We start from the raw sequence: 23728 nt of genomic DNA on the forward strand, positions 1-23728 counted from the left end.
AGCACTTTAACTGTCATGGCCTATAAGGTTATAGTGCAGAAATGTACATCGTAGGAAGCAATTACTTGCCCTGGCAAAGCAGACTGACCAAAAGCTGACTGCGAGCTTTCCCCCACAGTCCAGTCAGTTCCCACCTTCTACCTAAATACATTGGACAGGCTCCGTACAGAGTACTTGTTAAGCTAATACTGTATTTATCAGTGCATTCTTTAATCATAGCAGCTGGTGGAAACATCAAAATCAGTCCAACAGTAAGGTAAAAAGGTTTTAATGATATTAGAAAAAAAATACTTCAACCAATTTAAAAATAAGCCCGTTAATATTAAAGCGTCATGATACTACACGAGTGATTAGGAAAGTAATACAGACAGGCCAAATTTCAGTCTGCTGTCCCACAGCCTTCCAAAGCAAGTGCTTTCACCTCTGCTGTGTTTGACAAGTTAGTGCTCACGCTGCACCCAGGAAGGAGCTGCCTGGGGCTTCAGAAGCTGGATCCGTCATCATGAGATGGAAGCTTCTGGCTCCCGACCAGATATTCAATGCTGAACCCTTACATGCTGTGTTTAGCAATACCATTGTTCTAGTATTCTGCAAAAAGCCACAATCCCTTTGGTTACACATGATCTGAATCATCGCAGGACTTTAAGCCTCAGGACAATGTCCAGGTTTTAGTTGTCTACAGCCTGACCACAGTACGACCAGCAAACCATGGCTCCCAGGATGTATCTTTGCTTGTATTGATTCTAATGCAGAAAACCGCACCCCAAAGCCACAAGTGGCACTACAGTCTTATTTTTTGCGTTTCGAACTAAGCCAGTCTTCCAAGGGGAGTGTTTTCTTGCCCTTTGACATGCTCCTTAGGGAATGCAAAGTCTGCACTTGCTGGAGACGCTTGGAGAGCTCCTGATCACAGGCTTGCTGCAGAGCTTCGGCTTTCTGCTTGTCCCATCCCAGGGCTGAGGCCAGGGCTCCTGTGTCCTCTTTCACGACCAGCTGTGGCAAGACAGATCTGTAAGAATCTTTTCTACTGATGCTCCTCAACCGCTACCCCCTCTACCCACATTAAGAACAGCAGCAATGAGACACCTGTTCAATACCAGCACTTTGGTACTGCAGATGTTCCCAGCTTTCGTCATCTATCCCCTGGGCTAGTGCATTTTCAATATTCTACCAACACTTGGAACTTGAAACTGTATTCAGATGTTCAATTTCTACAGCAGGGAAAAGCACCAGGATTAAGTTCGTAGCACTAGAACATGATTTCTGATGGTTAAAGTTTACCTAGGCTTTCCTTTCCAAGCTGGCTGTGGCTTTATTTACACCATTTTCCAAAATAAGGAGTTATTTTTTGGGGGGGGGATATATAAAAGAAATATATCTAGCTGCATCTGCAGACAAACTTGCTGTTGAGACAGCTGAAGCACTGACTGATTCTGACTTGACAGATCAAACCCAAAATTACTTTGTGGCTTTTCAGAGGAACAGACCAGAGTACTTAGTGTAGTATCAAGTGTGTTACTGAGGAAGAAAAATAGATTAAACCTCACCACTTTGAAACAGATATATTGAGATGAGAGCCTCCAGAAGCAAGGACAGCTTTCCCTCTAACCAGAAGATGGTTATGTCATTCTCACCCACCTCAAGATCTTGACTGTCCAAGCAGAGCTCTGGAGCAGGTTTCTCTTTCAGAGCAGCAAGGATCTGGTCACCGAGTGCCGTTTTGGCTAAAGTGCCTGTACTGCTGATGCCTGCGTCGACCACATCCATCTCCTTCCTTCGTACAGCCTCAGATTCTGAAAAGTAGCAGAACTGTTATAGCGCACAATAAACACAGGACAGGAAAAGCGGCCTGGACTGCTCTGATGGTTTTGAGATTAATAAAATATGCATTCTATGTAGTTGCATTCTCTGACTTAAAAAATCTGTCATGTTAAGGATGACTACACAATTTAAGCTTTTCTCCCAGTGTTCTACTTTTAGGCCTTGTGAGAAATGTTACACAGCAGGATTCCTGGTCTCACCCAGAGAATTCTTACACTATACCAGCTCTTAAATCCACCACATTAATAGCTGCTAAGCAACTCACTCCAGTCCTTCACTCTGCTTATTTACTCTATTTAACTATTTCAGGCATTTCTGAAAAGCTCCTCTCCAGCATCTTAATGCTCCCTACCTGTTACTTTGCTTAAGATACTGTCTTCATTTTTCAAGGCCTGGAGGTAGAGTTCCAGGAGCTGTCTTGACTGCCGTTCTTCTTCTCGTCTGTCCAGCACCTGCTGCAGAGTGTCCTGCAATACCTGGGTTTGGGTTTGACTTTGGGCAAGTTCTTCTGCCAGGTCTGAACGTGGCACATCAATAAGCACCTTAAAACAAGGAGAGTGCTTGTGTTACATGGACTGTTCCGTGAGCAGCCAGGTCTGCCATGCTGCTCGGCCTTCCCCCTGACACGCTACACGGGTGTCTGGTTTTAAGGAAGGAACCACCTCAGCTGCCTTTTGGCCAAATCTACACTTTTTGCCCTCCCACTGCCAGAACTGGAAAGACATGCTGTGAGGGACAATCGCTGATTAAGAGCACCCTCCTCAGACACCTGCAGTGTTTCCCCTCAGAAATAAATTTGACTCCAGCACCACAGCCACACAACAGCAGCTGAATTCAGCCTGAGGTCTTGTTTACCTATTCAGTTCTCTGCCATCTACAGAGATAAACGGATGATGGGCAGAGCCAAGGACAGGAATTAGAGGTTCCCCTCTTGTACCTGGAGGTCTTCTTCAGACATCAAGATGATGTTGGACAGGTCATCCTTCAGTCGCCTGGCCAGCTGCTTCCACCTCTCTGCACCGCTGTCCACCTCATCCCCAGCCTCCGAGAGCTGGGCTGCACCACTGTCTGACACAAGAGCATCGGTTTCATGGGTCATTCCCAACCCACCCACAACAGCCTCATTCCACGAGGTGTGTTCCGAGCGCCCCTCCCACATTCCCATGCGGTACCTAAGCTTTTGCCGGGCCATTTCTCATTTTTGGCCAGCGCCACAAACTTGGTGTCAGACGGCAGACACAAGAAGTAATCTTCATCATCCACAATGGTGCCGTCTTCTGCCAGGACTAAGGTGATGGGCTCCTTGGCCTCGTCAATCGCCAGAATGCCACTAGCTGCAGAACAGAAAAGATAATTAATGAAATAACAGAAGTAACATATGCACTGCCATTTTATTACACCCATCACAAGGGACAAGCAAATGAATTTAGGCCGGTGACCAGGACCTGTCTGCACACACCTCTGCATGTCAGCTCTATTTTAGCACAAGCTCACGAGTTTCCCCTCCAGAAATTAATATTATTGACGCAAACCTTGACATGTATGTACGAGAAGGCGCATTTCAGTGAAACTGTTATAATTCCAGGCGCATATTCCCACCTCCCTTCACCTTCCCCGTTCGGAACCGACACCCGGGGACCCGCTCTCCTCTGCTCCACGGCACGGAGCGAGGCCGCTGCCTTCCCCGCCCGCAGACGGCGGCTCGTCCGACCCCGCGGTGGCCGGGCGGCCGCCCCTCACCCTTGTGGCGCAGCTCCCGCAGGCAGGAGGCGGCCAGGCCGTGCTGCTCCCGCCCGTCCCGCCGCCGCACCAGGCAGCGCTTCAGCGGCGCCGCCATCGCCCGGGGCCGCGGGGAGCGCTGGGACGGGCCGCGGTGCATGCCGGGAGAGGCCGCGGGGCGCGCCGGGACGCGGAGTCCGGGCCCGGGCTGGCGGTTCGAGTCCCGCCGGAGCCGGTGGCTTTACGGGTGAAAATCAGGTTTTGCCCCTCGGTGCCGGTTTGGCGAGGCCCAGCCCCGCCACCGCTGCTTGCGCAGTTACCGCGCGGGTGATGCTCTTCATCAGGGCTCGTCTGAACGGCAGAACTTCATTGTCCTAGAAAGCCGCTATAAAGGGTGTCTACTAAAAAACTTTTGGCAGCTATTTAATTACTTGTAAAACAAAGTAATAGGACGAGTGTGCCTCGGTATATTAAAGTAATACATTCCCCTACAGGCAGACGTGCTGGTTGTGAAATTATAACATAAAGAGAAAAAATACAGGCATGCAACGAAGCTGCCCTGGCCTGTGTCTGAGCAGCTCTGGCGGGTGGGGGCCCTGGGGCTGCCAAGGACGCTCCTCCTGGGAATTCCTGCTGCCCGTACCAAATTGGACTCGTTCTTCATGCCTCTCGGCAGGTTTCTGGGAGCTGTAAAACAGCAATGAATGACACCCAGACCAGGGCGGCTCTGCTGCAGTAGCGCTTTGCTAATGGCCCGGCTGGCTTTTCCAGACACGGAGAACACTTCCGCCAGGCAAGGCAGGGCTGTGCAGCCCACACGGCCTCGCTCTCCCCAGGCCTGCACCGGAACGGCCCCCCCGCCGCTCCGGTCCCGGCAGGAGCGGCCGGTTTCCCCGGGCGCATCGGCGCCCCGGCGTTCGACTCGTTCTGCCTGCAGCACGCGCCGGTGAGGCCGCGCGGGAGGGGGGAACGGCGGTGAGGGCGTTCCATCGGTTGGGCGGGGATGGATTAGCCGGGCCTGGGAAGATGGCCTCCTCGGAGCAAGCGGAGCAGCCCAGCCAGGTAAGCGGGGCCGGCGCTCTGCCCGCTCGGCTCGGGAAGGGGGTGGCAGGGCACGGGCGGGGCGGAGTGGGGCGAGGCCGCCACCGCCGCCTCCCGGGGCGAGCGGGCGAGGGGAGGGCGCCGCGGCCCCGCGCCGCTCTGCCCCCGCCGCCTCCTCCTGCCGCGGCCGGCTGTGGGGGCGCGCGCGTGGCGGCGCCCGGCCCGCTCCGCTCCGCTCCCCCCACCCCCGCGCGCGCGGCCTGGGCGCCAACCGCCGCCCGCGCGCCGCCCCCGCACCTGTCGCTGAGGGCGCTGCTGTGAGGGCCGCGCGCGCCGCCTCAGCCCCCGCCGCCTCGGGACCCCCTGACGGCAGCGGCGCCGCCGGGAGCGGCTCCCTGGGGTGCGCCCGCCCCCAGGGGCTCCGCGCGTCCGGGCGTCGCTTCCAGCCCGTGTGCCCGGCGGCCCCGGCGGAGCTTCCCCTCCCGGGGGAGTTGGTTTTGTCGTTGGCATCCTGCCCTGTGAGCTGACGGGGCACCGAGCAGCCCACTGCTGCTCAGGCCAGGCCCCCGGACAGCAGGCATGTTTTCATTTTAGTCTATACATGAAACTCCATAAACCACTTGAATAATGGGGGGAAAAGCCTGAGAGAAAGAAGGCAATTTATGTGTCAGCTGGGCTTTGAGATGAGGTGGAGAACCAGTTAGGCACAGTGTTGTTTCTGCCTTGTGACTGTGAGGGAGAAACATCCGTCAACCAACAACGTAAAACAGCAGAGCGATGATAGACGTGCTATGAGCATTGTCAAAAACAGATGGGGTGAGTAAAAGAGACAAGTAATTTCACTGGCTTGAGTGCATGCTCAAGAAACATATTAAAAGCTTAAGATATTTTAAACAGGGGCCTGAAATAAATGAGGGAGCCAGAGGGAAAAATGGAAGTGATATGTAGTTGTATGCACCATGGGTTTCCAGTTGCTTCCACTGGCTTGCTCACAGTCCAGGGTGACTTGTATTTCATTGCAAACTCTACCTCACATTTAGTGACCTGGCAGCTCTGTCATCTCACCAGGATCTCAGACAGACTCCCGAGTATGTGATCTCAATGGAATTTTGCAAAAATCCTCGAGGTGGCTGCAGCGAGGCCTCCTGCAGCAGGCGGGAGGTGAAAGGTCTGTCCCAACAACAGAGCAAAGGTCTGCAACCAACACAGTTTTAGGTGCAACCCATCACTTCTAGCCAGATTTGACTAAATCATTGTGAACCTTTCTGTTGATCCTTTATTTTGGACTGAGGAGGCAGAGCTTGTAGGGAACATTGTTGAACTAAACTGAAATAGAAATAAATTGCATACAATTCAGACTCTGACTAACCAGCACAAATCTCTTCCTAAGTTGTTGTAGGCCAAGTGATCGCACCATAGGCTTGCTGGGCAGTTTCACACTGGCCATGTGCTTTTATCAGTTGTAGTTCAAAGTGCAGGCACTACAGTCCATTCCTCATGCTTCAGGGAAGCCCAAAACAACCTACAGCTGATCCACAGACCACTTGGGCAGTCTGGTGTTGACTAGAGGTTTCTGAGACAGAAACCTGGTTAACTGGCAAATGTGGTTGCCTGAGAAACATTTAAGTTTTCTTGAGTTTGGAGATAGTATTCTCCCATTGCACCCATGTTTTTTTAACCACTGAGTGTTGGTTTACCTCAGAAGAAGGCTTGATGTTTGGAAATGGAAAAGTCTTGCTTTTTAATGGGCCTCATAGCAAGAGCACCCCTGAGTTTTAGAATTCAGGACATTAGAAAGTCACTCTCACTGCCTCCATAGTGTAAAATGTGAGCAATAAGTCTTACCTTGTGTGTAACGTGGGGAGTTTTTCAGGCATTGTCTGTAAAGAGCACAATGGAGTTAATGCTTGTGCTTCTTGATAAATCAGGAATAATTTGAGGTCCAGCAGAATACCCAGGCTGCACAGGTAACTCTCACCATACACTGTTTTCTGTCAGCTGCTGTGAGGAGGGAGCTGCTCTGGAGCCACTGTGGGTGAAAATGGTCAATTAACCGCTCCCCTGATGGATTCTGTCACATCCCATGCAAAAATGCTGCATTCTCAGGCGACAGCAAATGAGTTGCACCCCTTTTGGCTCCCGGTCTGTTGTGACTTGGTTAGTGGCAGAGTTTGTTAATGGGCAGCTCTGGTGCTCTGCATTGCTTCAGGTACGGGAGGTAACGCTCTCGGTGGCTGTGCTCAGATGTTCCTCATGCTGAGAAGTGTTCAAGTTCCCTTGGCTTGGATGGGATTTGAGAGGAGCTCACCTCTTTGGCTGGAAAAAGGGGATGTAATTGAAGAATATATAGAACAGTAGAGAAATTCTTAAGAGGACAACTTCGGAATAAAGCAAAACAATGAAAATATCTTTATTAATCTGCCAGAATGTAAATGCCACCCCTGTTATGCAACCGTTAATGTTTAGACACTGTTATCAATGCATGGAAGAAGTTTTCCCCATTGCACGCTAAAGGATTAGAGAATTTAAAAACATATTTACTTTCTACTGGTGTTTATTTATTGCCAAGCATTCAACATAAGGCTATGAGTAGTAGTACTGCCTTGCTTAACATGTTTATGTTTGGGTCCTATTTTGTTTTCTATTACAAATCTAGTTAGTTTAGATGCTGAAAAGGGAGTGTCAGATATCTTCTGGCTTATTATCTGTTTTTCTTAGTTTAATTTTCTCATTCTCATGAATTAACATATTGCCTCAAGCATTATGGGGAGGGGGGAGTGTTGCAGCTCAAATGAAATAATTTACATAGATAGAATTGAATTTTAAGGGCAGTAAACATTTCTACCAGAAATGTTAAAATACTTCATTCTGTTTAGAAATCTTGTTCCTTGGGCCTTTAGCAAAGTCTTTACTAAAAAATAAACAGAAGAAAAGATCTTGTCCCTCTGTCACTATTCCTTGAAGAGAGGGAGGAGGAAGGTGATGGTGTAGCTTGTGAACAGAATAACTGATTTTTGATTTTTCTTGCCTATCAATATTTCTTTGATGCTGAATACTTTGGCATTTGGTGAGTCCTCTTGGCTCAGGCAACCAGCAACCCAGTCCACTGGTATTCCATTCGACCATAAATCCCAATGGTGTTAGAGAAATTGAGATCCTTTGACATTAATTGGCAGTAGTGTTGTTGTCTAAGCTGCTTAGTTTGGAACACAAAATGATGCCTCCTCATCTGTACAGTTCTGTGCAGAGGCTGAGAATCCCATAGCCTGGAAGGCAGAAGGTGGCTGGTCTGTGTGAGGCATAAAAGGCTTGAAATTGTTAAAGTCAGTGGCAGAACTTGACTTCATTTGCCTCGTCTAAGCAGTTCTGGCCCTGTGCTAACTGCATTAGAGTCTTGGTGTGCTGTAAATCAAGCCCCAATACTTTACAGTATTACCTGTAGTAGGATACCTGTGTTAGTCCTGGGATTGACTGATGAGATAACATAGGGCATATGCACCCAATAAGTTCTTCTATAACCTAAAGAGGTTCAATTAGCTTATTAATAAATCATGCAAGCCATATTCTTGTGTTGATTCTCACATGTTATCCATATTTCTGGAGGAGTGGATGGTTCTTCAGACTGCTCATTATTTTTCTTTAATCCAGCTATAAAAGATCTGAAAGCAGATCCACTCTGCATATAAAAATGGGGAGCCAGTGACAGTATATTTGAGTTGCTGGCACCCTCTTGTGGCAAATACTTAATATATATTTTGTAAATAGGGTAAAAAACTCCGTGAGATACTTCTGAGGTGTGTTATATTGCATAAAAGTGATGAATACAATTGGAGGACAAAAAGTCACTCAAGGACCTTTATGCTATCACTTGAAAGTTTTCTCTTTCCCTCTAGTCAATGAATAGGATCCATTTTCTCTGGCCCTTAACCGCTGGCTCCCTAAAGCAAGTTCTGCAGATTCTATGAATTCTCTTGTTTTAAATGCAGACTGCTGGCACTATTTTTTTTTTCTGTGTTTCTGAACTTTTTGCCTTTAGTCCATCACAGAACTGCTACTGACAGCAGAAACAAGCGTTTCTGCCCGAATCCTGCAGCTTTAGCAGACAAGTATTTGTAATTGTGTCCATCAGGTGGCAATGTAACCTCACTCTTCCTTTCTGCTTTACAGGCTGGCTCCTGCCCTGCGGCTGAAAATGCAGCATCTCGGGAGCCACTGGTAAGTTCTTCACGAAGCAAAGTATACTTTTTTTTTGCTGATAATATAAAATACGAGTTTTTCTCTTTGCTGCATAATTTTGGATCATTTGTTTTGCTTTTGTAAGGAGCTGGTGCTTTGTGAAAAAGGTGTAAACTGCCTTATGGTGCCCCACTGTTGACCTCTGACCTGCAGCCATAATCTCTGTCTGTCTGGGGTTAGACATGGGTCATCTAGGCCACTGAGTTGTCTTTGGGCATGGACTGCGGGTCCTTTGTGTCTGCAATGTGTGTTCTTGATCAGTGCTTATTTAGTAAGGAGTCTGAAGAAAGAGTGGTTTTGGATTTTTTGTTGTTTTTAAATATTAAACTCTCACAGCCTTTGTCACGTTTGCTTAGGAGTCATTATTGCTTCCAGCTGAGTATCTGTAGAAGCCCTATTAAACGAGCAGTTCAGTTCTGTGAGCCAGATGACCGAACATCCACCACACTACTGCAGCTTCTCTGCAGCCTGGGTCGTGCACGCTGCCTTCTGCTGCACGCAGGAGGTGTTGGTCCGTAAAGCAGACTTGTAGACACATGGCACCATGTCATAAAAGGTTTACGGAAACACCAGAACAAACTGTGGCATGAATCCAACAAATGACTCTGGATGGGAAAGCTCAGGTGTATTATTGCTGACTTCAAATCTGGTGTTAAGCGGTTGGAGAAGACTTACAGAATCTAGAGAAGGGAAAAAGCATCTCAGGACCAAATTCTGCTGTGTACCGCCTCACCTTTTTTGACTTAATTGGTGATTGAAAGTACTCAGCGTTTCATAGGACTGAGACCTATTTGAAACACATCAGCAGTGTTACGCAGGAGAAAGCAATAAAATTAAAACATCTTGCATTGTATCAGTAGATGTCATTATAGGCTGAAACTGGTTTATTTGTGATTCTAATGCTCAGTGCTCACTGGCATTGTCTTCCATGTACTGTGTACCCCACAGCCTGGGAATCCAGGAGAAAAGGTTATTTCTAGTTCTTTGCATGAGGATTTCAGCGTTCTGTGAGATTGTGCAGCAGCACAGTCTGACACATTGCACCGTGTCTGGCATTTTGGGTCTTCAGGGCATACCTTGCTCAGGTTTATGGCCTTACTGAGGCCGTCAGAATGGAGCCCTGCAAATTCACGCCACGCTCCTAATTGCTCTTTCTTCAACCCACTTTTGATGTTTTGAACTACCAGACTGGACATAAGGGACTCCATGTCCATGCCATTAATCCCTTGAGTTATCCAGTGTCCTTACAATAAACTGTCCCAACTGAAAAATGCTCCCTAATAAGAGGTCATTGTGTTATAGAACTGACAGTGGAGAATGAGTTGAAGGGGGATGGGAAAAGCTATAATTTTTGCAGCAGAGAGCGGACACTCATTTCCCTAGCTGTCGGTCTTGGCCCATTAAAATTTGCCGTGTAGCTCCATAGTGGGAAGTGTAACCTTGTGTTAGCAGAGTGTCAGCATCTCGCTCTGCTGCTGTTTACAGCCACGTTTGTCATCGTCAGTGCGGGATCAGCTTCTCCTTGAGTCCGGCTTATCAGTGAACGCTGCTGCATCCCCTTCTGCTGGTATGTGCAGCCACCTCTGATAATCCTCTGAACACTTGTGGAATTGGAATAGGTTTGTCTTTTTGCAGCCATGGTAAGCAAAGTCTTGCGCTGTGCAAAAGATGTAACTGCATAGGACAAACCATCTTTCTGTGAGGTTAAAGTGTTCAAAGATCCCCTTTTCTTCTTCAATCTTCATTTCTTTGGTCTAAGTTATCTCTTTAGTGTAATTACATCCTCTTTTCTGCTTCTCTTTCTAGCTTTCAAGACACTTTCTGGTAGTGTCTTGTGGCTTTTTAACCATACTGTGCTGCTTTTGAGATGTTTTCAAAAGCTTGAATATGTTTGTTATTGGCCTTTGCGTTCTGCTGAATCTGCTGCAGTCTAAATTGCAGCTATGAAGGCTATACATGCCAGAGCCCCTCACATGGGCCTGGGTTGTGTGAAAAACCTAAGGAAGCAGAGCTTACAAGTGAGGCTTTTCCACATGCTGCTTGTTTGGTTGGTTGTTTATTTTTCCTACCACAAAACATCCTCATTCCCTTGCTGGTGCTTGGTGTCTGGAAGAAATACTAGTTGTAAATATAAAAGTACTGGTTGTAAATGTAAAACACTCTCTTGGTTTCTCACTATGTTACAAAATCCCTGGATCATTCTATGAGGAGCAGAGTATTTTCTTTTGCAGGATTATTTAACTTTTCTTCTTTTAGTTTTAGCATGTGCTGTTTCTGCCTGGTTTTTTTTTTGCTGCAGGTGATAGCAGTTAACGCTGAAATCTGGATGTTTTATTCCGTTTTTTACAGGCTGTCGAAAGACACAGGCTAACAAGAATTACTGCTGGTTCTATAGCAATTAGCGTAGAGTTTGCTGGTATGTGCTGGAGACCTCGTAGCTTTTCCCCACCCTTTGTTAAACTGATATTCAAATTTTTAAGGGTCATGATGATGGCCAGAGTACTTTTAACAACCCTTTTTGTGCAAACATCATAGGGTACACTGCTGACATTAAATATCGTGTTTAGGGAATGTGTCTGTGTTCTCAATATTCTAGAAAAGCTAATTGAGATACGCAGGTTAACTGTTTAGCCAGGTTCACCCAGCAAGTTGGTGGCGTAGGTGTGAGACTTCATCTGTTGGCCCAATCAATGTGGTAATTTCTATTTCAGGAGCTTCATTCTGCCCTTTTATGTCTTTGGAAAAGCCTCTAGCCTTGTATGTGCAATACATTTTTTAAAAAGTGATTGTGGTATGCTGCTGCTTCTTTAGTTCATCCTTCTGGTTTTGAATACTTTTCTGGTGACTGAGGAATAAATGGAGAGCAGAAAAAAGACTTGACATTTCTATATCCATCATGTATCCACAGGCACAAAGTCAGTATGTCCATGCTGAACACATTTGGTGTTTGTATCTATCTTTGATTTCCTGTACCACCAGTTGAGATCTCAAATTGAAGCCATGGTGTTTGGGCTTAATTATGGACTTATTTCGTTCCTCTAAATTTCTGGTGTTCAGTTGCTAGGTTTCCTTGGAATTAAACCAGTAAAATTTGTGATATATGTTTATAATGGATAAAACCTTTGAAACTGAAATTGAACAGAGTTACTTACCCTTTTCTCAGCTGCCTGGATTTGTGTGCTGAGCATTCAGTGACAAACAATAGAATTATTAGATCCTTTCTGTTTTGTTGCCTCCTTTTAAACCCTATCTGTTCTGTTGGTTGAAGAGAATTTCATTTAGATTTCTGAGGAAGGAGCTTTGCAATCAAGACTTTGAGTTTGGCTGCTTTTAGCTCTAATTAGTGTAATTAGAAGTTGACGGAGCCTAACACTAACAATACTGTTGTCTTAAACCATGTTAGCAAAGCCATGAGTGGGAATGAGGAAAGGTTACAGAAGTGTGTCATAACATTTGAGAGAGCTTGTTAGGGCTAATGTTGGTGAAGAGTACTCAGAATCCACTTCTTGTGAACAAATCTTTGGGCACATGGAGAAGCCGTGTCCCTTTTCTTATGAAACAGTAGATGCTCTTCCTGCCCTATCATACCCTATGGAAAATGAGATACATGGGAATTGTTTGAAGATTCTCCTTTGCCTGAAATTGTCGTGTCAAATGAAGATAAGAAAGGTATTTTCACTGAAAAACTCATACTTTGTGTTCTGGAACACATTCTTATGCAAGGGATACCATGTAGCATCCTTATTCTTTCTTTTAAAGTTTAAATACCCTAGTCTAAATTTGTAGAAAAAATGTGATTTTTTTCAGAAGGACTTTTGTTTCCAGAAAAGATGTGAGGAGCTGGAGTGTACTGGAGGGACACTCCCCATCACACTTGTGCTTTCCCTTTTCCAACCCTTTATTGTTTAAGACAAGATGTATACCTGTTTATCGTACAAATTTTCTGTCTGCCACAATGGGTTTGTTCAGAGTGGTGGCCTACACTGAACGATTCTCTAAAAGTAAATCTATCCAGAGGGAATTTCCAGACAGCCAGAGTCAGTAGGCAACTAACTTACAGCCCCCAGCGAAACATTAGTCAGGATAATTTACCACTGTCAGCAGGAGAGAGACTGTCGGCTCTGTGACCTCCCGTGCAGGCAGCAACCCTTGTGGTGCGATAATGCTTCGGTTTGTTTGGGGAAGTCCTGCGCGTGTTGCTGTGCGTTCCTGGTGCTGGACAGTAATTCCATCAGGCTCTGGAGGGCAATTGCTGTGCACATTTTGGTTTTAGTGGGACTGGAACAGGGAGCCAGAGGTGTGCTGCTGCATTACACAACACCCCTTGGTTTGCTGCAAAGAGAATTCTGTGGTTTACTAAATGGGCCTCTCTTGTGTTTGACCTTCTGATAAGTTTGAGATTATCGGGTTTTTGCCTGGTTTTGCCTCTTAGTTCTGCATGTTCATTGAGTTCTTTTGTTGTTCATGCAAAATATACTTGCTTAATCTGTCAATTCCTTTTACTCTTTTAATTTAGACAAATATATTAATATGCACAAAACATGCAGATTCAAATGTACTTACTGAGCATAGTTGAAGAAATATTAGTACTAAATTGCCTGTCTGAGGTCAATGGGAAAGTCTTATTGGAATTCCTTTAAGTCCCAATTTTAAAGGAGGGTGGACTATAATAGTTTGGGATATAACTTCTGTTGTAGCATTATATGTTAATGTATGAAAGCTAGAAACTTGCAGTAGTTACAGGCCAAAGCAGGTTAAGACCCATCAGACTGTATAAAGTGTAATAATGGCTTTGCCTGTCCCTAAGAGCTTACAGGTTGAACGACACTTTAGAGCCAGTGGGTGAGGCAGCAGAACAACCAGCAGAGGTACAGTCATCTTCTATTACTGGTAGTGCGGTGAGTTCGCAGCTTATAATCTTCTCTATGCCCTTGTGCTCTGAAAGCAATTCCTGCTTGCTTTTCAGACAAACCAACATGAGTGCTCAGAAGGCTTTTAAGATGGATTTTAAATAGTTGTAATATTCTTAAGTAGTTCTTTACAAAACATGCAAGGAAATTAAAGCATTAGGAATTAGGTTAGAATCTTTTTTAACAGTAGGTATGATTTGACTTCCGAGATCCCCACATCTCTCACTGAAAATGAAAGGGAAGCTACAGTGCTTTATGACATTGCCAAAAAACACTGACACCTAGTTAGGAAATACTTAGCATTACTTGAAATTTTCCCTTTAAGAAAAATGAATTTAATTTATTTTGTTTATGTTTGCGTGATGTTTTGGAGGTCTAAACATGCCACATCTACAATCAATTTGTACAGATCATGGCCCGCTATCAGCTGGCTGTTCTGAACCAGCTGGCAGCCCAGCTCTCTGCCTGCTCAGAAAGACTGGAAGCACTTTGCTGTGTGCGTCCCAGCTGTTGGAAAGGAAACCTATTAATTTCAAACACACAGCAAAGAGGTGCCTGCACAGTGTGCACTTTGGTCATGATGGGCTATGGGATCAAGGTGAGATAACAGTATCATTTCAGCTACATGTGTGTGGAAAACATGCGATGTGCAGAGCAACTTGTAGAGGGCAGCAACTGCCTATGTTTCTTTCTGCTTAGGGAGAGGAAGAACTAGCTGAAGAACTTCACAGGAGTGGCTGTATTTAGCTTCTTGAAATAACTTCATGCAGGGGACTTGTTCTTCAGAGTACCTCTTGACTCTACGTTATTAAACTCCTAACCTGGAAAGCGTTGCTAGATATTCTTAATTCCTCTCCTACCTTTAATACCACTGAGCAGTTGGACTCCTTTTGCCCGTATCCAGATGCTGCCTGTGTCATTGTTACTGCAATCAAAAAAAGTCTAGTGACAGCTGGCGATTCTTACAAGATTCTAACTGCCTACATGTGATAACTTCTCTCGCTTCTTGGCTTCTTCCCACTTTGGAATTCCTGAACAACTTACTGAAGAAGAGACTTGCCCTGCTTTTCGTGTTTCTTGTATTTCTCCCTGTGTCACTTACACTGCAAATCCTACCCAACATCTTAATGTTTGGGTGTTTTTTATTTGTTTTGGTTTCGTGTGCATGTTTACATAGCTCTTCTCCTTGTTATCATTGTACAGAGCATGTCCTCTTCCCTGCTGTGATCCCATAACACACCACTATTCCTTTGACAATTGTGTTTCTGGAAAAGTAACAGTGGAAACATGCACAGCTTTTTAGTAAAAGGATTTTACAGCTGGAGAGAAGCAAGAGAGAGAACTTCATCTCATCAGCCACACTCACAATATGCCCCATATTTTTACATTATCTCTTTCGTCTTTTGGTCAGAACAGGATTTTCCTCTCCTGCCAGCTTCCTAGTGTTTTGTCAAGAATCTGAATGGCCTGAGTGATGATATTCCTTGGGGTACAATTTCTACAGCAGAGTACATCTTGCTGGAATGGAGTTTCCCTGCTATATAGTGAGAATTTCCTGTGTCTTCCTTCCAGCTTGCTTCTCCTGTTTGTTTTGTGTGCTATCCTAAGTGATTCCTTTCCTCCTTAAGCATCTGCACCCTTCATATGTTTGCAGACAGTTATCGCATCATTTCTCCTTTCCCCCACCCCCATCCTGGTCTCTTAGCCAAGCTCTACATATTTAGCTCATTTAATCTTTCCTCATAAGTCAAGCCCATAATTGACAGCTCTGACACGAAGAGTCGCATTGGTTACACATGCTGCCAACAGGATATAAATACTTTCTGTACCGTGATTGAGAATTACAGTCAAGACTGAGACAAGCTCCCCCCCCCCGACACTGTATTTTTGACAAGCCCTTTCTCAACATCAGGTTGCCACAATCCCGTAAAGGTGGACTTAGTTCTCACTGGCCTGGGCAGCTACCAAGCACCCAGTGTGATTCAGAGCAGTGGTATCAGGTCACTTGGGAAATTCAGTACTAAAGCCCCATGGGATTCCAGTCTGATCCTAAATTCTTACAGAGGTGGTGTGCATCTCTATACTTCTCCTGCCAGGTGTGCAGGGGCCTCAGGCTGCCGATGGTCATTGCTGCTGAGCTCTGTGCAGCCGAGTGTGTGACCTGAAGTGAGGGGGTCTTACTGTGCACATGCAGAGTGGCAGAGGTGCTGCAAGCGGGACCACACACCCATGTCTGTGTGCAGCTCACAGCTCCAGCACTGCTGGGGATCGGCTGTGCAGTCGCTCTTGGCGCTGCCGTTCTTCACTGTCTCTGCCAAGAGGAAGCTCAGGACGCTATCGATCCCACTGGCATATCTGTGAACAAGTTGGGGTTCTTGCTTATACATGTAGGATCTGGGAAGAGCCTTTTAGTCTTACCCAGAAAGGTATTGCATTGGAGGGAGAGGTAACTCCATGCTGCATGTCCATGTCTTGGTACATACATATGTTTCCAGCTAAACATATTTGGAGGTTACTTTAGGTTACTTGTCTCTTCATGTTTGTTGCATCCCCTTGAAGAAGATAGGTGCAGCTAACAGAAGTTGAGGAACTGGTAAATGAATTGTCTGGCTCCTAATGTTGTATTCTGTGAAGCTTCATATGATACAGCTTCCCCGGCGGGGCTAGTTCACAAACATTACATGTATTATTGCAAAGCATGCAACATAAAGAGAGCATTTATGAAAGGGAATATCAGAGGAAACATTATAGCAGGGACCTTTATAGCCTTTCCATTATTATGGTTTAAATCTTGACATGGTCTTTATTTGCAGTGACACTGGGACCAGTAAAGAAGTGTTTTTTCTCTTCCCCTCCCCTCCCCTTTCTCCCATCTCCTCTTCATTCTTTTCTTCCACATCCTGTTCTGAAACTGTGGTGCAGAGATACAAATCGTTAAACATGCAAGTAGTCAGAGAGCCAGGTTTCAGTTTGTGTGGAATCAGCCCCTTTTGACTCAGAAGTTGGAAACCAGATGACTCACTGCAATGCATGTTTGTTGTTTTTAATAACTGTCATTTTGCAAAATATGGTCAAAGCTTCAAACCATGACTTCTGGAGTAGGGGTGGTGTGTATTTATTTTTAATTTGGGAGGCTATAAGCTGGAATGTGTTTGTAGCTGCAGTCTTCCCTTCAAATCTGAGATAAAACAAATTAAAGCATTGACAATGTGAAAGATTTCAGAGATTAGTTTTTCCTGTTACATGAAAAAAATATGTATTTTCTTGATCAATTACTTGAAAAAGCTCCAGGTGCCAAACATCTGGTGGGACTGTAGGCCCTGGTTTATGTTTTTTAATATATACCCAAAGGGACAGGTTTCTTAAAAAGAAATCAGGCAGATGTTTTTCATTTATGGAGTTTTAAAGAATAAATGCCATTCCTGCTTTATCATTCCAATTTCTAAAAAAATTGTCATCTATCTCCTTTCTTTTATAAGAAAACAGCAAATGTAGTATTTAGTGGCAGAATTCCCTATCAATAGAATCTCTTAGCAGTATGAAAATATCAAAATATGTACACATTTAATTTTCTAGAGATTTATTACTGCTTGTACAACAGTTTGTAAACTGTAAGCTCAGTATTAAGTGCTTTATGAGTTTTTTCTGGTTTACTTTCTGATTTGTCTCAAGAGGTCTTCTTTTAAATTGTCAATGTTCTACAGGTTTTGCACGTCAGTTAATTCACAGTGTAAATCTACAGCCACTTGGTCACAGAAGAATGGTGGTAGACTAGTATAAAACCCCTATATATGAGAACAGGATTTGACCCTAGATATAAGAACTGTATCTAGTGGCCTCATGACAGAATTTGTCACGGTCATGGATTTTCCTCCAATTCATTTTCAGATTTGGGTGCTTTGTAACCGTTTCTATCATGATTTATATTAGGTCTTTTGCAATTGCTATTGCAAAATGAAGTGCTGTGGTGTAGTCCAAGGGAGGTAAACTCCTAGCCTACCACAGCCTGTTGATTCTTGTTAGAGAGTAAAAAAACAACTACTGATTTAAAACAAAGAGTTTAAGTTCAAGTTCTGCTTCTAGATGGAGATTACCATCTCTCTAATGGTGAATTTGCTAGGAAAACCGTATTGCCGTTCCTCTGAGGAGCATGGACAAATGTGCTGGCTACTCCTGGACAGCTGTGGTCTACCTTATTTGTTATCCTGATCAGGAAAGAAATAGGCTTTGCTGTTTATTTTTTAAAGTGAATGTAATCGCTTGTGAAAGAGAGTGAAGTGATGGCTTTGGAGACTCAAATCACCTTCTCACAGAACTTAAACTGCAAGCTGTGATAGCAGCATTGCAGGATTCCCCAGCAGCACGGTATGGAAGGGACCCCCTCGTCCCCCAGAGAGGAGAGGAGAATTCAGTCTCCAGCCCATTCGATGCTTGACTTCCCTCTGAAGCTGCCAAGAAGGATGCCAATTTTTCCATTTAGCTGACTATTGTATAGACCTTAAAAGGGAAGGTTTTAATGCAGTTGGCTGCGATATAGACTGTTAAAGGGAAGTTATTTATTTTAACTGGCTGCTGTATGGATTATTACAAGGGCATTCTTTTAGCTGCAGCTGCTATATTGACTAGTGAATGTGCCAGGCTGTATTGCTAGTAGCTGTCATATTGACTGTTACAGAAAAGATCTGTATTTAAGCCATAACACTGCACTGGGATCTCCCAGGCAGGATATTAATGCTAATTCATCTGCTCACCCCCTGCTGTGAGTGTTATTTGTTTAAATCTGTAGAATCCCACAGCGCATTTATATCCTCGCTAGAGTGAGCTCCGTTCCCTGTAATTATTTAACATTATATGCTGATATAAATTGTAACAGTTAAAGAATGGTAATGAGTAGCAAAAAAACACAAACTTAACCTTAGAAATGGCAGAGTCAGCTCTTAAAACAACAGCCAGCAACTTTCACTGTTCTCTGGCTTTTCCCAAGTCCATATGCACAATATTGTGCATACATTATGTGTGTGCATGTGTGTTCATGCTCGCACTGGCAACTGTGCCAGGCAGGGCTGTAATTATGCAGAATGTACTGTGAAACTCATGCACACACTCGTAATTACATCCAGTGCCTACGTACAGCAAGTTTTATCTCTCTGTAGTTCTGCTTCTTGATGGGTTGTTCTGATAGGTGATGTGAGCTGGGGCTGCCACACGGACCCAGGACATGGAGCCCCTGGATTCTTCTCACCAGGAACGCATGTCCGAAGGTTAAGCTGAAAGCCATCGGGTGTCACTGTTGCTCTGTGCAGGCTCAACTGGCAGTGGATTTGTCTGGCAGTAAAAACTGGACTTCGCAAGTAGTATTTTTGGCTATAAACATCTAAGGCATTTACACATAATTTATATATATAATGTTCATGTCCATACAGCACAATTTGTGTGTGGGTGGAGCGAGTGGAGGTAGCTCTATTGTGTGTTAGCTGAATTTTTTTGCAGTTTCTGTTGCCTGTTGTAGCATTCTTGTCCCGAACTGGCATGCAAGATGGCCAGCTACGGCTGAATAGCTGCTGCATCCTGCTCTAGAAGTGACTGTGGTTCAACAGTGGAAGTGACCTGATTCCTGTGTATAATTTGCCTGTGAACATTAAGCTATGGGCAAATTTTTGGTTTTATCATGTGCACAACTGTGGTGTAGGAACAACAAAATCATATTCAACTTAGATTTTTGAAGAGCTTTGGAACTCCCAGGCTTAAAAGGTACTGTAGGAAATTTTTAACTGTAGTATGTGTGTCAAAGCTCATTGAAAAAATAAGTTTGCATTAAAACAGTTCATCAATAGCATAAGACTTTCACTGACTTAAAATGGAGATGGCAGAGAAAAGCCATGAAAATAGCAAACAAAATGTATTTTAAAAAGACGACTTTGTAGTCTCTGTCCCTTCTGATTTCAGGTAGGGAGTAAAAGCTGGCGTAAGAGGAGCTGAGCTTGGACTTGATTTGCAGAGTAGCGTGATGGTCGGTTGGGCTGCGTTGGCAGCATGGACCTGTGCCAGACTTCACCACAATTCATACTGTGTCAGTTTAATAAATGCACTACTTAAATTATGAAATTACAAAAGAAAAAAGAGAATGCACTTATTCAGACTCTTAATACATTAAAAATAAGGCATTAAAACACTGCCTTTTTTTTTCCCCTTCCAGAATCAATAATGAACAGGAAGGGTTGTAGACATTAACAGTCATGGACATTCAAACTCTTATACATAAATTATCTTAGAAAAATGCACATAAGACTTGAATAATGTAAATACATTAATGCATTTAATAATTTAAACATTAAAGCGCATTCAGGAATTCGTGGCAGAAGCTGCTCTGAGATAAGGAACGGTCCTGGAAGTTGTGTGTCCCAAGATCGATGGCTGGTTTCTCCTTGAGAAAACTCTCCGGGGAAGTCAAGCTGTGCAACTAGAGTGATCGTCTGTCCTAAGAAATCCCAGGACATTATCCAGCTCTTTTGCTTTTCACCTCCCGTTCTCTCTCCACCACATGCATGAACACATATGTGCAGAATATCTCTTGGTCCAGAAATGGCCAGTGTGGATTTTGGCATTTCCTTTTTGCATGTGTGCTGCTGTTTGCCTAGAAATTGGGTGAAACAGTTTCAAAGAATGAAAGTATCTCAGCTAAATGTAAAATACCAGTAAATGCTGAAGAAGCTGCATGCAAGAGGTTCTGTGGTACCGTGCAGGGTAGGAACAAGAACTGTTTAGACAGTATCTGGACTCTGATCTACCAGTTCTCCTGGGAGACAGGAACATGGAGTCTTAAGTACCAACAGCAAAATGGAGATCCTGTTCTTGTAGGACATTGCATGGACCTGTAATTCAGACTCCATCGTAGCTGTTGGGAAGACAGTGTCAGTTGGAGAGGGGGAGGCTTGAGGAAATAGTGCTCTCCAGGAATGCTTGGCTCTTTCTTGGAGCCCTGAAAATCACAAAGTTGGCTCTAGTGTAATGACGAGGAAGGAGGTTTCTTTCTTTTCTTGCCTCTCCACTCTTTGGATTGAAGCACCTTCAGCACTGTAGCAGCACCTGACTGGCACACCAAGGTGCCCCTCATGCAAGGCATTTTCCTGAGGATTTTGAGCTGTCACTTTTGCTGATGTAATTAAGGTGGAAAGGTGTTGTTTCAACCCCTCATGCTGTTTCCCCTCGGTTCATAGCCTTGCTTTCTTTGCCTCTTGTGCAGGCAGGTGCTTTGGAGGTCGTTTGCACCCTATAGCCCCACTCACAAAGTGGTATCAGGTATCTTGCTTAGGCCTAGATACTGATGGAACTAATGATGGAACTAATAAAAAAGAGCTTAGTATGATCCCAAAGGGAGAAGAGTTGGGTTGGTTAATTAAAGGAGCCTGGCACAGGGCACCTAGTAATTATAGGTGCAAGAAGTCTGAATTTGAAGAGGTCTGTGCAGCTGGAGAAGGATAGGGAGGCACCCAGAACTCTGCAGGCTATGGGCAAGAATGCAGCAAAACCAGATCTGGAAATCAGACTCTGGCAGAATTCCTTGGTGAATTCTTATTTATTCCATTTTTTAATGAGGACCTGAATCTCTCCTTATGCATTTATGGTTTTGCATGCACATGCGTATGTACAATTCCAGTTACACCCTATGGCTGAGAGGTTGATTTTATTAAAGACCAGAAGATTGAGAGACAGATGTTTTAAGAGACACAGGCCTTGCCCTATAGTAGTTTGAAATAATTAATGCTGACTGCTGCATTGGTTGTATTATCGATGCTACTGGGTCTTTATCTCAAGCATCATCTCAAAACCCATGAGTCTGTATCACTGTAGGGCAGAGCTTTTAAAGGCAAAGGGGCTGAGGCCACCAGGGCCTGCTGGGAAATAGCTCCTAAACTCTTCTGTAGGTGTGGGTGGGGAGCAATGCTATGTCATCACATTGCCACCACCAGTGCTATGTCTCTTTATAGTTCAGTTCCTTAAAGCACTGTTTCTCAAACTTAGGTTCTAACCCCCAAAGGGATGCAAAAGACTTCAAAGGAAGTCACAAAGTCACTAGCCAGTAAACAACTTTCTACTTGTAATTGCTATTAGGAGTTCAGTTCCTCCCAGTTTGAAGAGCTAGCATTTATTCCAGTAACTCTCATTTTCCTGAAGGAACTTGCTGCCATTTTAGCTGAGGAATGTGGGATGAGCCACCGCAACAGATGAGTGCTAAAGGGACGCTTGCATGAAGTTTGAGGAGCAGTGCTTAAGCAAATTTTATTTTCCAGGGAATGGATCTGTTACCTTTACTTGCTGAAAAACATTAATAAATACAGTTGTTTTGTCCCCAGTGAGTTTCGCAGAAGGCCCCATCTGGGGAAGGTAGGAGTGGCTGTGCAAAAATGTATCCTTTGTTTTAGTGCTCAGGACTAAAAGATGAGGCAAGCAAACTGCAGCTCTTAATCTAGCCTTAAAGTGGATCACACTAGAAAATGAAACGCTGGTTCTAAGGGATCCGAGTTCAAAAGATGAAGAGCACCAGTTTTGTCAAACTAATGGAGAAGATGTTCCACAGAAGAAAACTGCTTTGAGAATTTGACTTGTGTACCGCCTATATGTATGTGCTCCTTGGCTGTACTGAGTGGAAAATAAACAAATGTGAACTTGAGACACTTTTTTTTTAACGTTGCAATGGACTAGGGGAACAGTCATGGTCATTTTTTCTGGATCGGGTGGCTTTATTGCTTCTGATCACCCGTATAAAACCAGAGCTGAATGCCCTCCATTTTCCCATCTCAAGCAGGCAGTACCCTTGCGTACACAAAATAAATTTTGAGCCTCCCACACCTGAAAGGGAGAAGCATCGCTGGTGGTAGAAAAGGGGTGTGTCTGCTGCATGTGGGAAGCTCCTGCAGGGGATTTTTCATAATCCAGGGCCTGTTGAGGAGAGGGCTTGAGTGATGGGGTGCTCTGGACGTGGCTGCAGGGAAAACAGGAGTGGGTGGGGATCTCCCTAGGCTCTCATGGCTTAACGGCCACATTTAGTGGATTTAAGAGGCATAAGCATTTATAGTAAATTCTACTGCTATACCAGAGCCTGCCTTCTGCGCTTCTAGTTTTGTCTCCATGGGGGTTTTCTGCGCTTGTTCCCATTTCACAGCCTGAACTTTTCTTCCTACTTAGAGGAGTATATGGGGCAGAGATGTAAGAAAAAAGAGAATCTTGCCACTGTTCCACCTCTTTATAACTCCATGTATATCTATCTGTCTGATCTCACAGGGGCAAAGCTTTCTGCCTTCCAAAACCCTGCTCTGAAATTGCTGATTCAAGCAGGTAGCAATTTTAGGACTCCTTGCAGAGCAAATGCCTCTTGCGTGCTCCCCTGGCACTGGGATTTCCTCTCTGATTTATCATGCTTGGGTCTGCTAGTGTCCCTTGACTTAACTGGGCATGGTGCGATGGTGTGAAGGTCATTTTATATATGCCATATACATTTCTGGAGACATGGTGGGAGGGTAGGACATCTGAAGCAGCATATCCTGCTGGGAAAAGGAGGAAGAAAAGGATAGTCTGGCTCTTCTTTTTACAGCGTCTTGTGGTGGGATGAAGGTTTTGACAGCCTAATTCAGCATTTAGAGAAAGAACCAAGCAGAAAAATTCCCCCTCACCCACTCCTTGCAGCCCAGCTGTGACAAACTGACAGATAATTAACAAATCAAGACCTCCTATTAGCCTTGTCCCTGATGCATTAAAGCAGCTCCTATGTTGCATGTGTCCTTTAGCAAACACATGTACTTTATGGCTGCAGAGTGAGGCAGGTGAATCACTTTTAAAAGGCAAAGGAGTCTCTGACATGTGAATGCACAAATATTTCCAGGAATGGAAGAAGTTGTCTCTAAAAGAAAATGGTGGGCAGTGGGTGGAAGAGCTGCACCATGACTGAACAGAAGCTACTCTAATGGTATGGTCTGTGTATGGAGTATCTTCTGGGAATATAG

At 44.6% G+C, this 23728-nt stretch overlaps 2 protein-coding genes across 2 annotated transcripts in view; one reads left to right on the forward strand and one right to left on the reverse strand.

Annotated features, from left to right (window-relative positions):
- Positions 1-252: 252 nt before the first annotated feature.
- DFFA (DNA fragmentation factor subunit alpha) lies at positions 253-3700 on the reverse strand. Its single transcript, XM_065855245.2, has 6 exons — positions 3562-3700; positions 2994-3155; positions 2759-2889; positions 2174-2363; positions 1639-1793; positions 253-993 (listed from the first exon to the last, which is right to left on the reverse strand). Exons 1-6 carry the CDS (start codon positions 3698-3700, stop codon positions 790-792), a joined length of 981 nt encoding a protein of 326 aa, XP_065711317.2. The 3' UTR covers positions 253-789.
- Positions 3701-4498: 798 nt separating this feature from the next.
- The window catches only part of PEX14 (peroxisomal biogenesis factor 14), a 68736-nt gene continuing 49506 nt past the window's right edge, over positions 4499-23728 (forward strand). Inside the window, exons 1-2 of the mRNA XM_065855340.2 lie at positions 4499-4602; positions 8749-8796. Coding sequence (XP_065711412.2) covers positions 4567-4602; positions 8749-8796 — 84 coding nt within the window. The 5' untranslated portion in view covers positions 4499-4566. The remainder of the gene's footprint in view (positions 4603-8748; positions 8797-23728) is intronic.

This window comes from Patagioenas fasciata, chromosome 23 (genome assembly GCF_037038585.1).
Source record: "Patagioenas fasciata isolate bPatFas1 chromosome 23, bPatFas1.hap1, whole genome shotgun sequence".
Classification (NCBI taxonomy): domain Eukaryota; kingdom Metazoa; phylum Chordata; class Aves; order Columbiformes; family Columbidae; genus Patagioenas; species Patagioenas fasciata.

Bases quoted from the DNA above. Each gene is read 5' to 3' on its own strand.
- DFFA (XM_065855245.2), bottom strand. From the start codon at position 3,700: ATGCACCGCGGCCCGTCCCAGCGCTCCCCGCGGCCCCGGGCGATGGCG. The intron at 3,156-3,561 runs GTGAGGGGCGGC...TCTGTTCTGCAG, and splicing joins GCGGGAGCTGCGCCACAAGG to CTAGTGGCATTCTGGCGATT. The intron at 2,364-2,758 runs GTACAAGAGGGG...CCTTGTTTTAAG, and splicing joins TGTCTGAAGAAGACCTCCAG to GTGCTTATTGATGTGCCACG.